Genomic DNA, 13612 nt, shown 5'->3' on the forward strand with positions numbered 1-13612 from the left:
CAGGGAGCTCCAGGCAGGGATGGTCTTCAAGGTGCAAAGGTAAAATATCTCCCATCTGAGTTTTCATGCATAAGTACCTATAATTCTGCTGTGAGCATACCTGCAGAGACCCGGAACATTCAGCTCTCCTAATGCACTCAGTGCATAAGTGGTGTTTTCACAAAGCCAGAGGGACTGGGAAAAAACAAAAGGGGTCATCTCAGGTTTGGCCAAATTTGACCAGGTGACACCCTTCTTGCATGCTTGGCAGACACATTTTTTTTTACCCATTCTTAGCAAGCACCTGTTAAAAGCAGCACGTGAAAAAAACGCCTCACTGCTTGCTAGGTCTCTTTGAATCCTCTCGTTAATAAATGACTGGATTTGGCTTTGCAGGGGGTGAGGGGACTAGAAGGCACAGCTGGACCTCCAGGACCTCCTGGACCAAGGGTGAGTACTCACTATGGGTGATGCATATCGAAATATCTTCCTCAGCAGGGGCTTGTGGTTTCTGCTGACTAGCTGTCACTCAAAGGTGTCAGGGCAAAACCCCTTCTCGGGGAATACCTGGCACGTTGTGCAGATGTCTGCTGTCCCTGCCACCGTCAGTGTAAGAAGAAAAACCTTTGCTCATTCTAGCAAGTTCTGGGGAAGCTTGGATCCAGCAAGGAGGTGCTTGTTTTGCTATTTTTCCTTTCCTGGTGCTACTGTTTTTCAACTGTTGGTTGAGTTTGAGATATATGGGCTTGTTAGATTGAAATCAGCAGGAGCTGGAGGATGCAGGCAAGTGTGAAAGATTTCCCCCCCCCACCATTTCCAATATCTGCTGCCAGGGCCATATGTAGATAGGTGTATTTGCACTCTGTTGTGCCCAGGATAGCAGAGCCTTAAAATCTTTTTTTTTTTTACATCCTTCTGCTCATTTGAAGGCACCACAGCCCTTCCAGGTTTTGTGAAAGAGGCACACTTCACTTTACGTGGGAAACTGAGCCAAATTTGGTTTTATATGATGGGTAGTGGGGACCTGATAGGTACTGATTCTTACTGCTAATTTATAAGGAAATTGGCAGTCCTGAATAGTGTGAGATGGAGATTGCTCACTGCTGTCTTTGCATTAGACCCTACGGTAGTAGTGCTGAAGTTGGGTATTTATGGGAGCTAAGGTTGGATTCAGGTCATAATTTTGGCTTTCTCACGCTGGGAAGAGGTGGAGCCAGCAGTGTTAAACCTCAGCTTTCTAAATACGAGGAAAGCACTGTAGCCTTCCGAGCAGGCTCTGAAAGCTCTTCTGGTGCTGCCTTGAAGACTCCTTCCATTTTCACTGATCAGAAGAGTTGCTAATCTCTAGTGAGCTTAAACATAATAGCTGGAAAATTATAAAAGAAAATATTTCTACTGGTTGTTTTTGGTTTCTTTTTCTCTTCCCTTTATGGCTCCAAAGGGCACAGAGACTTCACAAAGAGGAGATGACCAAAGAAGGCACTTCCCACCCTCTAAGCCGCTGTTACTATTGTAAAACGTTAGAGGCAAACACAGGTCTTAAAGGAAAAAGAAAACAATAGCATGGTATTAGGAGGCTGAAGAAAAGGGTTATGCTCCAGGGTATGTCTAAATCTGAATATATAATGAAGGATCTAAAGCCTGTAGGGTAAAAAACGCATTGCAATTTGTTGGCAAAACTCAGCTTTTCTGGGTTGACCGTAATTAAGACAGTAATAGGAAATGACGTGAACATGAGTCATACATGATATACTCTTAACACTGGACTCATGACTGGACAAAGTACTGACATAAACCTTAAGGCTACAATGCCCTTGTAAGGGTCCTCTAAACTTAAACTGCTGGTGCCCCTGGAGCTGTAGGGAGATGTCAGCCTTGAACAGAAAAAAAAGAAAGTTAGGAAGTAACTGGATTTTCATCTGTGTCTTGTAATTAATGTCTGCAGGGTTTCCAAGGGGTGACAGGCTCCCGAGGCAGCAGTGGAGAGAAAGGACCTCCAGGTGACGTTGGACCAACAGTACGTTTCTGGTTTTGGGTCTCAAAGAAGTCCAAGACATGAAATAATTGAGTGGAAACAATCTGTTCCCACAGCAGCTCTCCCTCAGAGTCTAAACAATAGTTTTAATTCATACCCATCCTTCTTAAGGAGATGTCTGGAGATGCAAAGCCCAGGCCACTTAACTGTTGATAAAGCATTTAACAAATCCAACCTCCCTTTGCTCTCTGTAGATTCACAAGCTACACAAAATCCATCATCCAAACAAGCTTCTGGTGTAAGATTCTAGAATAAAGCAAGAGAGTCAGTGCTGAGATGGAGTAGCCAGCGTTGGGCTTGTAGGGGCAACCACAGGTCTACGTGTTGCAGTTATTTCTTGTTCTCAGATATTAAAACACACCTGCTATGTTGGGAAACCTGTTCTAAGATTGTACCTGAGGAATTTCTGCATCCCTGTTGACGGTGCTTTATGCCACTGCTCCAGCTGCTGCTTTATTATTCCTTTTCTTAAAAAAGAAACCAAAATATTCCTATGAGCTTGACACTCTTCTAGTCACTGTTGTGAGGTCAAGGAAACGATAAGAGTGTGGAAACAAACTTTGTACTCCATGCCCTGTGAATGTAATCCACATCCCCATTGATTTTTTTGTTTTTCTTTGTTTTCTTCTGCTCTTCCTTTCTCTAGACTTTTTTTTTTCCTCTCCTTTCCTCATAGGGGCTGCCGGGTCCAAAAGGAGAAAGAGGAGAGAAAGTGAGTTTTTCTGGCAGTAGGCAGAACCGCCACTGCATCCTACTCTCAAAAGAGTGGACGTGCTTTGCAAGCTATGCTTACAAATATAAACCAAACCTTTCTAGTGCTGAATAACTTCATGTACCTGTACCTTGCTGCCTTTCCATTCACCTGCACTGGCTCTGCCTGTGGGATATCAATAATCCTGCGGCAGGCAGGAGCTCCTTAGTAGCCATTGTAGTAATGAAGAGCAAATGCCAACTGAAAATCCATTCTTTGCTCAGGAGGAAAAATCAAACCCACTTGGCTTCACTGAGTTGTTCTTTTTTAATGTATTGCAAAAGAGGGGACCCATTTGTAATAATCCTCTGGCGTGCCCCAGCACAGAGCCTTTGAGGTCAAGAGATCCATGCTGCCTTTGAAGGTTATTTTATTGTGAGAGGAAGTTTTTCTCATCCTGACTTTTGGTTGAAAAGAAACCCTGTGTCTTCCTAGAAGCCTGAGTCTCATTGCCAAGGTTGACTTATGACTTAGGCTTCAGACAGGGGTGAGGCACTTTGGTCTCAAGTTAATGCCTCAGTATTATAATTTTTAACAACATTTGCCTTCCATTCCCACTAGCTTTTCTTTTTCTATACTTTTTTTTTGCAGTAGAACTTTCATTTTTCCCCTCCCTTGAATGTCACGCTACGCTTTTATTTAAGTCTGCGTAATCTGCACAGTGATGCAGCCAGAGATGTATATTTTATAAATGCCTCTGAAAGTATGCAGTATGTTAGTTATGAATTTTCACAGATAGAATCAATGTTTATTTTTAAGCAGCATTTTGCATTTTTATCACTTTTCCCTACTTTACTACACTTTCTAAAGGACTTCTCATATATGATTTATTCAGAATACAGTAATGGTAAGAATCAATATTCATAAAAGATTTAGATAAAGATAATACATTGTAATATCTGATCATATTAAATGCTTTACATATCATAGAACATTGAGTTATAGACTTAGCATCTTTTTTGATAAAATTTGAGAGTGAAACTTACTCTCCCTTTTTTGGTAGCTTTGGTAATTATTAAGATTCAGTCTGGGCTTTTTGATGTGCAGGAGGAAAGCAATTATTGATGTTTCCCAATTTCAATTTCATGGCTTCAAAGCTTTGTGATAAATAAATAAAGCTGCATTTCACAGTAATTAATATCTCTAAAACTCAAGGTGACAAAAAGAACTGAGAAAAAGCTATCATGCATTGAGCTATCGATCCTTTTGAAAATATATTAATATTTCATTATTTTTTTTAAATTTAAAAAAATATTTCACTTTAGGGGGAACCGCAGTCTTTGGCGACAATTTACCAGCTCGTTAGCCAGGCTTGTGAACGAATGATTCAAAGTGAGTACAACCAGCCCAGCTCCCGAGCGTGTTCGCGCCTCTCCAGCAGTGGTGAAGAAAACCAGAGGGGAGAGAGCATGAAGCTGTAGTGACCCAGCGAACTCCTCCATCCTGCGCCCTGCTCAGCACCACGCATAGCAAATGTCCCATCACAAGCTCTCAGTACTCCATCGATTTTATCGGGTGGCATTAGCAGAGAGACTTGTGAAATACTTCTTTGGAAAACCCTTTGGCACTTTGCAAAGAGTCCTTTATTTCTTAAATGGAAAAGCTTGAAACTAATTTGAAAGAGATTATTATTTTGGGAATTTGTGCTGATTCCTCTTGAGATGAGGCATTTTTGGTAAAGCTCCCGTGCTGTGATGCATGAAGAGAAGCAGCACTTTGCCCGAGGTCGGGCAGCAAAGTCGTGACTCAGTTGCCCATCTTCCTCTTCAGCTTCTGGCGCTCTCAGTTTGAAATGACAGCTTTTCAGCACTAGCTGATCATTTTAAGTATCTTTTTAGACAACATCCTTTGATTTTGTCTCTTTTCTGAATCTCCCAGCCAAGGAAACTTTTATTTTCTGTCTTGCCTTCTCAGCTCATGTGTTGAAATTTGACTCATTCATTCACGAACATGCAAGGAAGCCAGTTCCTGTTTGGGAAGAAAAGTTAAAACCAGGAGAACCAGGACCACCAGGTCCTCCAGGTTCCCCTGGGAGCAATGGAGAAAGAGGAGAAAATGGCATCCCTGGACAGGCAGGCAAAGATGGGTATCCTGGAGAAAGAGGTATGGGCAGAAGCCTTCGTAAGCATTTTTGACTATATCTTTGACACTTTAATGAAATATTTTAGTGCCTCAAGCAGTACTGTAAAGATAATCCATGATCTTGTCTCATCTTGTTGCTATTCTCCTTTTGGACTTCTCTCTTCTACGAGGAGAAATCCAAGCTAGATAGCTCAAAGAGCAGGGAGAAGGCAGATGCAGCCCACTCTTTTCACAAGCTCTGCCTTGAGAGGAGCACCAGTTTGCTGCCATGTGTAGGTTTTGGGGGATGGAGAGTTTAATTTTAGAGGGGAGGGGGCTTCCCCTACAGAAAGGCAAAAGAAACAGCCATTTGGATGAACATGTGGTGGTGGAACAGATCACCTCTGGGCAGAAATGATGAGCCTTGGAAAACACTGAAGGCAGGCATGAGGCAACTGAAGTAACATTGAAAGTGGAAGTAGGTTTCTGGAGCAGTAGTTCCAACAACAAAAGCCTCACACATGGCTAAAGAAGTAGATTAATGTGATCTCAGAAAGTGGCATCAGTTATTGCACATGAATGAGTGAGTGGTGGTAATACATTTTGCTTGGATTTGCAGACATTTGTCAGTGGCTGAAGTAATTGTCTGTCAAAATAAAATGAAAAACGTTGGTTTCAGCAGTGTCCTAACACCTCTAAGTACCTAGAGACCTTCTGTTTAATTCCTTACTCTGGCACTATTCAGTCTTAGCTGATATCTGCAGAGCTTATCAAAACATCACTTAAGAGAAAAGGGAAGTAACAACCTGCAGATACTTCCAGCCTGTCAAGCGATGAGATGGGAGAAGACAGGTCTCATTGAAAAATGATCTTAAGGACTCAGCTGATCAAAATATTTTCATCTTAAAAATATGAAAAATGGTATTTTGTTAAAATGCACCTGTTTCTCTGAGATGTACTGGTTCTTGAACAATTTCATGTAAAAACAGCAATCCTGACTGACCAGCACCTGGTCGAAGACTTGTCTGATCCATGTGAAGATCACGGGAGTGGACCTCTCACTCAGGCCAGTGCACTAACACCAGCGCTATGAATTTCTCTGTGAAAAATCTCCATTTTCACCCATATCAGGCTACAAATCAATGCTAGTTGGAGCCCTGTCAGTCATGAGCAAATTGCTAAGCTGGAAAAGAGAGCAGGTGCCCAGATAGAATTAAAGGAAATTATATTTCCCTACGTTGCCAAGGCCAGTGGCTTTACTTCGCTTCAGCATCGAAGAGCCTGGTGGGGAGATTGCAGGAGCGTTAATTCAGGGTGAAAAGCAAAATGCAGTGAAGTGACACTTACCTCTTATCTGTGGTTAGGTGCCCCAGGGCCCAAAGGAGAAAAAGGGATGTCTGGAGCCAGTGGGGAAGGGATCCAAGGACCCAGAGGCAGAACAGGTAGAGTGAATACAACCTCTTTGTACTGACCCAGTGGAGCCATCCAGAGCTCAACAGCTGCCAGGTTCAAAGCTTCATTCAGCCTGTGGTGTGGCAGACTGACCTTCCCACCGCAGCACTGTTGGCAGCATCCTGGATGGTTCCTCTCTGCTAAGACATAAGAGACTGCTCCAGGCAGCTTCCCTCTGGTACCCATTCCCAGGTCATGATATATTTTAAGGACCTGAGACGCATCCAGGGAGTTTTAGTTTTGCTACCTTTTGCGTGCAAGGCCAGATGCTCAGAGGATAGAAACTCTGAAAATTCAGTGCATGAAACACACGGGGTTTTGAGTAATCTGTTAGGATTTGGCATCCTCCTCCATCCTGATCCCTGTTACTTGGAGTCAGTGGGAGATTTGCCGCTGACGTAACAAACCAGGCACTATCAAGACAGTGTGGTCAAACATACTATTCTGTATTTAAATTTTTATAGTTGAGATGTAAAGATACAAAAACCAATGTGGGACAGATCCTGGGGATAAGGTGATTTTCTGCATTGACATGCAGGTGAACTTTGGATTCTCATTAACCAGGCCCCGTTTTTAGCCAAGCTGGGCACCATTAAGGTCAAGAATAAGCCCTCTAGTTACTGGAATTCTCAAGAGGTTTTCCAACTGGCAGGTCCAGTTGGTTCCACCAAAATGAGAAAACAATATTCAGAAAATTACCACCATGGAGGATGCAGAAAACATAGAAGAGGTTTTACACTGAAGCAGCAAAAGTAGATGTGCTACAGCTTATAGTACTTCTCTTTCTTCAGGCCCACCAGGAGAAGTTGTGCTGGGGAAACCAGGTCCGAAGGGTTACCCTGGGAATGCCGGTCCTCAAGGTTTTCCTGGTGTCAGAGGGCAGCCTGGGCAGTCTGGCTATCCAGGGGGTTGTGATATCTCTGGATGTTACAGGGCAGGTAGAAGAGGTAAGTCCTGACTATCTCAATACAAAAGTTATGATTTTATAGGTGGTCTCTCTGGTTACTTCTCTTATGCTAGGCAGAGACTTTTGTCCATCCTTTGGGCACTGTCAGTCCTGCAGGAGCCTCCTTCGCAAAGCAGTCAGGATGATTCGTATGCAATTCATATGGATAAAAGCCAGTTCAATTGATTGCTCCTCAGCCATCCTTCATAGATTAACACATAACTGCAGCGGTAGTCGAGCAGGCAGAGTGATGATGGGGGTATTTTCTGTTCTTAATGTCCCCAGCGATGTTTCCATGGTGGATAGAGAGGAACAATATCTCAGTTCCTACACGTACGTTTCATGGAGGCTCAATTGTCCAAAGTCCCAGGCAGTGAAGAAAACAAAAGATTTACAAGGGAAAAGAATTAATTCTATGCCATTCCTTCTCAGTACTTGACACGAATTTATTCATTTGCTCAGTGGCCTCATCTCCTTTCCACACACAGATTTCATCCCCTGATGGCTGGTGCGGAGGCAGCTGAAGACATTGCTTTGCCCTGGAAATCTCTGCGTGAAAGCTCCAGGCACTCCAAGAGAAGCAGCAACCTGAACATCAAATGTGGTGTTCGTGTTTTTTTAATGTCCCATCATTTCTATACGGACAATTCAATCAAACACTAAAGCCACCAAACCAGCATGTGTTCAGATGAGTCATCCATCTGTTTTTCAGCACTGGACAACTGCAGTGTCCAAACTCATATTGCACATCCCACAGCAAGACAAAGACACAATCAGAGGTGCAGGCTGACAGGCTTGTAAGGAAAAGAAATAACGTATTGAAATGCTCAGAAATAACAGATAATTTTTGCCCATTTGTCTGCTTGTGGTTTATTTTTGTCACTTGTTATTCTGGGTCCCCGGCACAGAGAAAATCAGCACCTCGTGCCCAAAGATGCAAATCCACTGGAGCAAAACTGCATTTTCTGTTGGTTGACGAGGTAACAAGGTCTAGCACTGTTTTGATTGTTTCTACTTTTGGGAAAACGCTGTTGGCTTCCTTGCAGGGGTGTTGTGTACACAAGCACTGCAGACAGCGTGATAACCTTCTCGTGATGTGACAAACCCCATCGTTTAGCCTCCTTCTCTGGGGCTTGGCAACTGTCAAGCAAAGCCTTAGATCAGACAGAGCACAGTCGTGTACGGAGAGGAGCTGGAGATTAACCTCCTGGCTTTTTCCATCTCCCCCCTGTAGTCTGAGTAGCTACTTTACATTTTATCGGGTAGAATATTGAATAGCTCTGAGTATGACTCTTATCTACGTGACATGGAAGTAATTGTCATGTTACATCCCTTTCCTTGCATGAGCCGTAGTCTAATACATATCCAGAAAAAACCATACACATACTGATAAAAAAGTACCTCCTCCTTTGCAATCGTTACTTTAGGCTGTGCTTGGTTACACTGTGCTTGGTTACACTGCTTGTAAACTGCCTCTGCTTCAGAAACAATTGTTTCTGGACTGTGATTTAAACCCGGAGCAAAGAAGTATTTAATTTTTTGCAAGAGCAGAATGAAGCAAAAAGTATCAGTACAGATTTTTCAAAGATGTTAAAAAGCAAAAAAATGGAGCATCATTCCTGTGCACTTAGTTTGGACGTACAATTTCTGCAGCTACGTGCAGACTGGTATCTGGGTATTCATACGGCTATAGCCAACCTTTGAAAACTTAACAGCAAATACACTCACATTTAGAAAGTAGATTGTCACGTAAATACCAAAGAGGAAGAGGTGTACCTTAAGAAAATTAGATTGTTTAGACAAGGAATCTGAATATTATTTCTTCTTGTCATTATGGAAAAATCCTATAGAATTCAGAAATTTTGCTAAAGGAACACTTGAACATATCAGACTTGTATGGGAGTCATCCTACAACAAAAGTCACGCAAAAATATGATTACTGCATCCTGTAAGTATTTAAAATAGTCCTTGGCTTAATTCTCTAGAAACTCCCCAAAATTAATGTTTTCAGTATGACATACATTCCCTTTGGAAAATGTAGGAAAATGCATAGAAATACCATTCTGATAGAAGTAACATTTCCGTTCCCTTTGGAGCTTTCCGGAGTTGCCTTGACATGTAAAATAGAAATCTTTCTAGCTTAGATGAGATGCTGCTGCAGAAAAAGCTCCAGCCAGAAGAAAAAAGAGAGGCCAGAGGAGCTGAAGTATACAGCACATTGGGAGCACGGTGTTGGGAGGAGATGCATTCATTGGGATAGACACCCTGCATACGTGTTGTTGTAGATGTTTCCATTTATACAGGTCAAAGAGCTTTAGATCTGTGTTTTCCCCATTCTCTGAAAAACAAAGGCATTCTGAAAATAAACCTACCAAACCTGCATTAAATTGCATTCAGAATGGTTCTGCATTTAGCACTGGATTTAAAACCCAATAGCTGTGATAGCTGGCAGATGCAAAGCAGCGGGCAGGAAAGGCGAGGAGGTAAGAGGGGTACCCTGCACAGCAGAACCTGACATCATTGCCGTGAAATGCTCACACACTGGGGAAGGTAACCAGTTCAACGTGGAACTTCGGCATTTTGCAGGTATTTCTGCTTCCTTTCCGATTTGAATGGGTGCAGCCAAATTCCCAGTACTGAACTTGCTGTTCTGCCTGTTCAGATCTAGTAACTGCAGGTGATTTGTGATAGAGGTCCTTTATTTTTCTTTATCAACTGTTTTTGAAAGTTACTAACATCATCTCACTGCCTACCTTGGAATTTAATCTATTCGGTAGAAATTCAAGTGACATTTGCTTTGGTCTGATTATTTCAGATACTACATGAAGGGTCAGACTTTAACAAACTTGGGTCCCAGAAGGGCTAATGATTAGGAGGCAGACAATTTGTGCAAACAACTTGTCCGTTTATGTTCCCAAACTTTGTCCCATGAGTGGTTTTATTTACTTAAAATCATGGATATTTAGTCCACCTAGCATCACAGAGCATATGTGCAAGTGCTTTGTAACCCAGTTCCTTGAAGCCAAGGAGCATTTCTGCTGTGAGATTTTTGGGCATTGAGAGTGTCCTAATCCAGCAACGAACATTGCATGCTATTAAACAACAAAAAGAAAAGATTTCAGAGGTTGGAGAAACACAGCAGCCCTAAAGGTGGAGGTGCAGGGAGGCTTGGCGTACCCTGCCCAGCCCAAATGGCAGTTCCCTCCTCTGTCAGTGAGCACAGAAACCAGCCATTGTGAATATTAATATCCCACGCTCTTTGCTGAACACAACCTGTTGTTTTCCCTCTTGTGCTGTTCTTTAGTACGCTTTGTACTTTTCTGGCCCGATTTATCACTTTTAATGCAAACCGTAGTTAAGAACACTGTCATTCATTAGCAATGTGGTTTAAAAAAATTCTATTGCAGCTCTTTCCTAGGTAAGGACTTTGTTCTCAAAGTTTTAATTGCTACAAATAAAAGTTTGGATATTAGTTTTTCTGGATTTAAACCTGTTTTCTGGATTAACCTGAATTAACCTCAGCTCATAAATGTAACATGTCCTTGTGAAATTCCACAAGTTCTTAGCATTCCTTCACCTTCGCAGACTAGTGCCTGTTTACCTCCCCTTCTGTTCAGTCCTTATTAAAATCCTTTGTCTTGATTTGCTCTTTCTTATTACTGCCTTTAAGTAACCCGTGTCATAGACTTTCTTTTCAACACAGTGTATAATGTGACATCATATCCTCAGTTTCTTTAAAACTTCTATCCTCCAGTCTTTAAATTGCAATAACTTTGGATTTTTATGCCTGCTGCAGAGTTTGACCCGCCTGGTGTAGTGTGATTCTGGCAGCTGCAGATAAAATACCCTGCGTGCCCTATGGCTGGGAAGACGACCCAGACAAAGTGAGTGTTAGGGAACCAGAAGAAAGAGGATGAAAAAGAAAAGCGGTGGTGACTGAGGTTGTTACAGTCAGGTTTCTACGCCTTTGGTCTACTTCCATTCATGGCCAATGGAGCTGTACTGGTGGGAAACCATGAAACACTATGGTGAGGACACAATCTCTTCTCCACATGTAAAACAGGAAAGATCAATGTCTATGTCTGCTTTCTGTGATGCCTTTGTGTTCGCTGAGCTTAGTTTTGCACTCCCAGATCCTGAAAACCAGTTCCTTTGCTCTGGGGCTCTTCCAAGGCAGCTTTAGAGCTCCTGCTGTATCCCGGTCTTGCTTCCTCACTCTTCTTCTCATGTCAGCTTGTTTCAGTCAAGTCCTGGGAATCAGTTCTGAGCTGGGAACATTGCAAATGTTAACAGCCTGGCTGCATACATTTTCCTGGAGTCTTTCATATGCTAAAAACCTCTCTCTTTGTGTTTCATGGGTTTGGAATAGCAGAATTATTCATTATTCTACAGTTATAGTCTGGTTCGTGTCCCAGTTTTATTCCAGTTTCTGATCATTGAATCCTATGGAGGGATAGCATCCTCCTAACAACCTCCAAGATGGAATAACCTGTCTAAGAGGGAGCGGTAGGTGTTTTTCCTATTTTCTCCACTTAGATTTTACAAGGAGGCACCTCAGAAGCAGAAGCAAGACTTTATTTGAACTTCAAACTGCGAAACTATTAATGCCATGTGAGAAGAAATGGAGTTGCCACTGTATGAAAAATGTTATGATGTTAGCAAAACAGAGGATGCCAGCGACCTGCATTACCTGAGCTTCTCCCCAAATGCCGGTACCACCTTTGTAACAAATTTCAGCTGTCACTTCTCATCTTGTCCTGCCAAACCCTGTCACCCTGCAGTGACGCTGACTCTTCAGGGACACAACCCCATTCTTAGCACATCTAATCACACCTGATATTTTCGATGTGCTAATGGAGCAGACACACGTGGCTCTTTCCTCCCGCACGGCAGGGACTGCACTGCCGTTTCACGTCCTTGCCAGGTGATCCTGCTCTGTTGCTGTCACAGTGCCACGCTCCCTTCGAGACCCTGCAGTTCACACTGCGTGCACTGGCAAGAACTTTTTGCAGAAAAGGTGAAGATTTGAGATGGGCTTTTTGCTGTGAACAAAGTACAGCCTATGCCTGTCCCTACTGAATTTCCCAATATGCCATCTTAAATGTTTGGCTCTTAAATCTGTCCTTAAACCTTTATCAGTTCTCCTGTGATCCCCAAATCATTGCCTTCTCTAGGTAGGGGCCCAGGCGCAGCTCTTGCTGTACAGCCCCACTCGCCTCTGTGGGTCCTGCTGCTGCCCGAGCCCACGTTTGCTGGGAGACACGAGCAGAGACCCGAGCTGCTGCTGACTCTCCAGCCTAGCTTGGAAAGTGCATCTGGTTTTATTGCTAAAAATGTGTGTGCACAGCCAAGCCTCCCACCTGCTCTGTTGCTATCGGTGCTTTTGGGTTCGGGAGAAGGAGGAGGAGGAGGAGGTTGTAGTGGGAGCTCTGAACAGCCATCGTGGGCATTGCTGCGGTCTGGTGATATGATGCCAGAAATCTTCCCACCTTCATGATTATTTTATCGATGCACTGGAAATACAAAAAGGTGCTGGGGAGGGTTCAGGCCACCTCCAACCGCTACGCCCGTCTGCAACACCGCCCGTAACCCAGCCCCGCTGCCATCCCCCTCTGTGGCGTGCAGCCCTGCCACGCAGACTGCAGCTGTGTTGGTACATTTATGCACTAGACCTTGAAGATGTTTGACTGTTTGTTTTCCTTTCATTGCCATAAGCAAACTCACTGGCTGTGAAAAGGGATAAATTAGCATCTCTGAAGACTGAGTCTCTCTTTATTCTGAAAACTAGCACAGAGGAGCAGCAGCTCGGGCTCCCTCATCCTCTCTCCCCATGCTGTGCCAGCACAGATCTTTGTGGAACCGCCCCAAACCACAGCTACTCCATGGTTTTGTGAGCCGTACAGATTTTAAGTACTTCCCTAAGTCTGCGAACATGGAGGTCAGTTGTAGCTTCTTAGATGAGGCCAAACAGACTGATCACTGCGTTGACTTTTAGCCTGTACTGTTCGGACTGAGTGCAGTAACTTGTATTTCAAAGAAGTCTCTTTAAACCATATTGTTTCAGTTCCAGCACTACCGTCACAAGCCTGCGCAGCTCTCTGCTGCTCACTGAGCCAAGTGGCATGAGCCAGGCTACCATGTAGGGGTATCCCACATCTCACTTGGGGTCTCACCTACCCCAGGCTCTGGCTTCTACCGGCACCTCCTGTGCTGGCCTCCAGGCAGCTGCCTGCCTCTCCCGCTGTGCCTTCTCCAAAGCTCTGGACTAGCCAGGGCTGCCTAGCAGTAAACTCCGCAGCGGCCGGACAGTCTCGTGTGTGCTGAGCCCAGCTGTGGGGTGCGGAGGAGCTGCCAGGTGAAGCCTGGAGCCCCTCAGCTGCCAGCCCGG

At 43.7% G+C, this 13612-nt stretch overlaps 1 protein-coding gene across 1 annotated transcript in view; it reads left to right on the plus strand.

The window, feature by feature from the left end:
- LOC104162177 (collagen alpha-1(XX) chain-like) overlaps positions 1-7881 on the plus strand; it is a gene marked incomplete at its 5' end in the record, with an annotated part of 32062 nt that extends 24181 nt beyond the window's left edge. The window contains 9 exons of the mRNA XM_009700842.1: positions 1-39; positions 376-429; positions 1925-1996; positions 2691-2726; positions 4031-4097; positions 4680-4868; positions 6191-6268; positions 7070-7225; positions 7713-7881. The exon at positions 1-39 is cut by the window's left edge and continues 39 nt beyond it. Of these exons, the coding sequence (XP_009699144.1) occupies positions 1-39; positions 376-429; positions 1925-1996; positions 2691-2726; positions 4031-4097; positions 4680-4868; positions 6191-6268; positions 7070-7225; positions 7713-7726 (705 nt within the window). The remainder of the gene's footprint in view (positions 40-375; positions 430-1924; positions 1997-2690; positions 2727-4030; positions 4098-4679; positions 4869-6190; positions 6269-7069; positions 7226-7712) is intronic.
- Between the last annotated feature and the right edge of the window lie 5731 nt (positions 7882-13612).

The sequence above is a fragment of the Cariama cristata genome, unplaced genomic scaffold (assembly GCF_000690535.1).
Source record: "Cariama cristata isolate BGI_N322 unplaced genomic scaffold, ASM69053v1 scaffold15845, whole genome shotgun sequence".
Taxonomy (NCBI): Eukaryota; Metazoa; Chordata; class Aves; order Cariamiformes; family Cariamidae; genus Cariama; species Cariama cristata.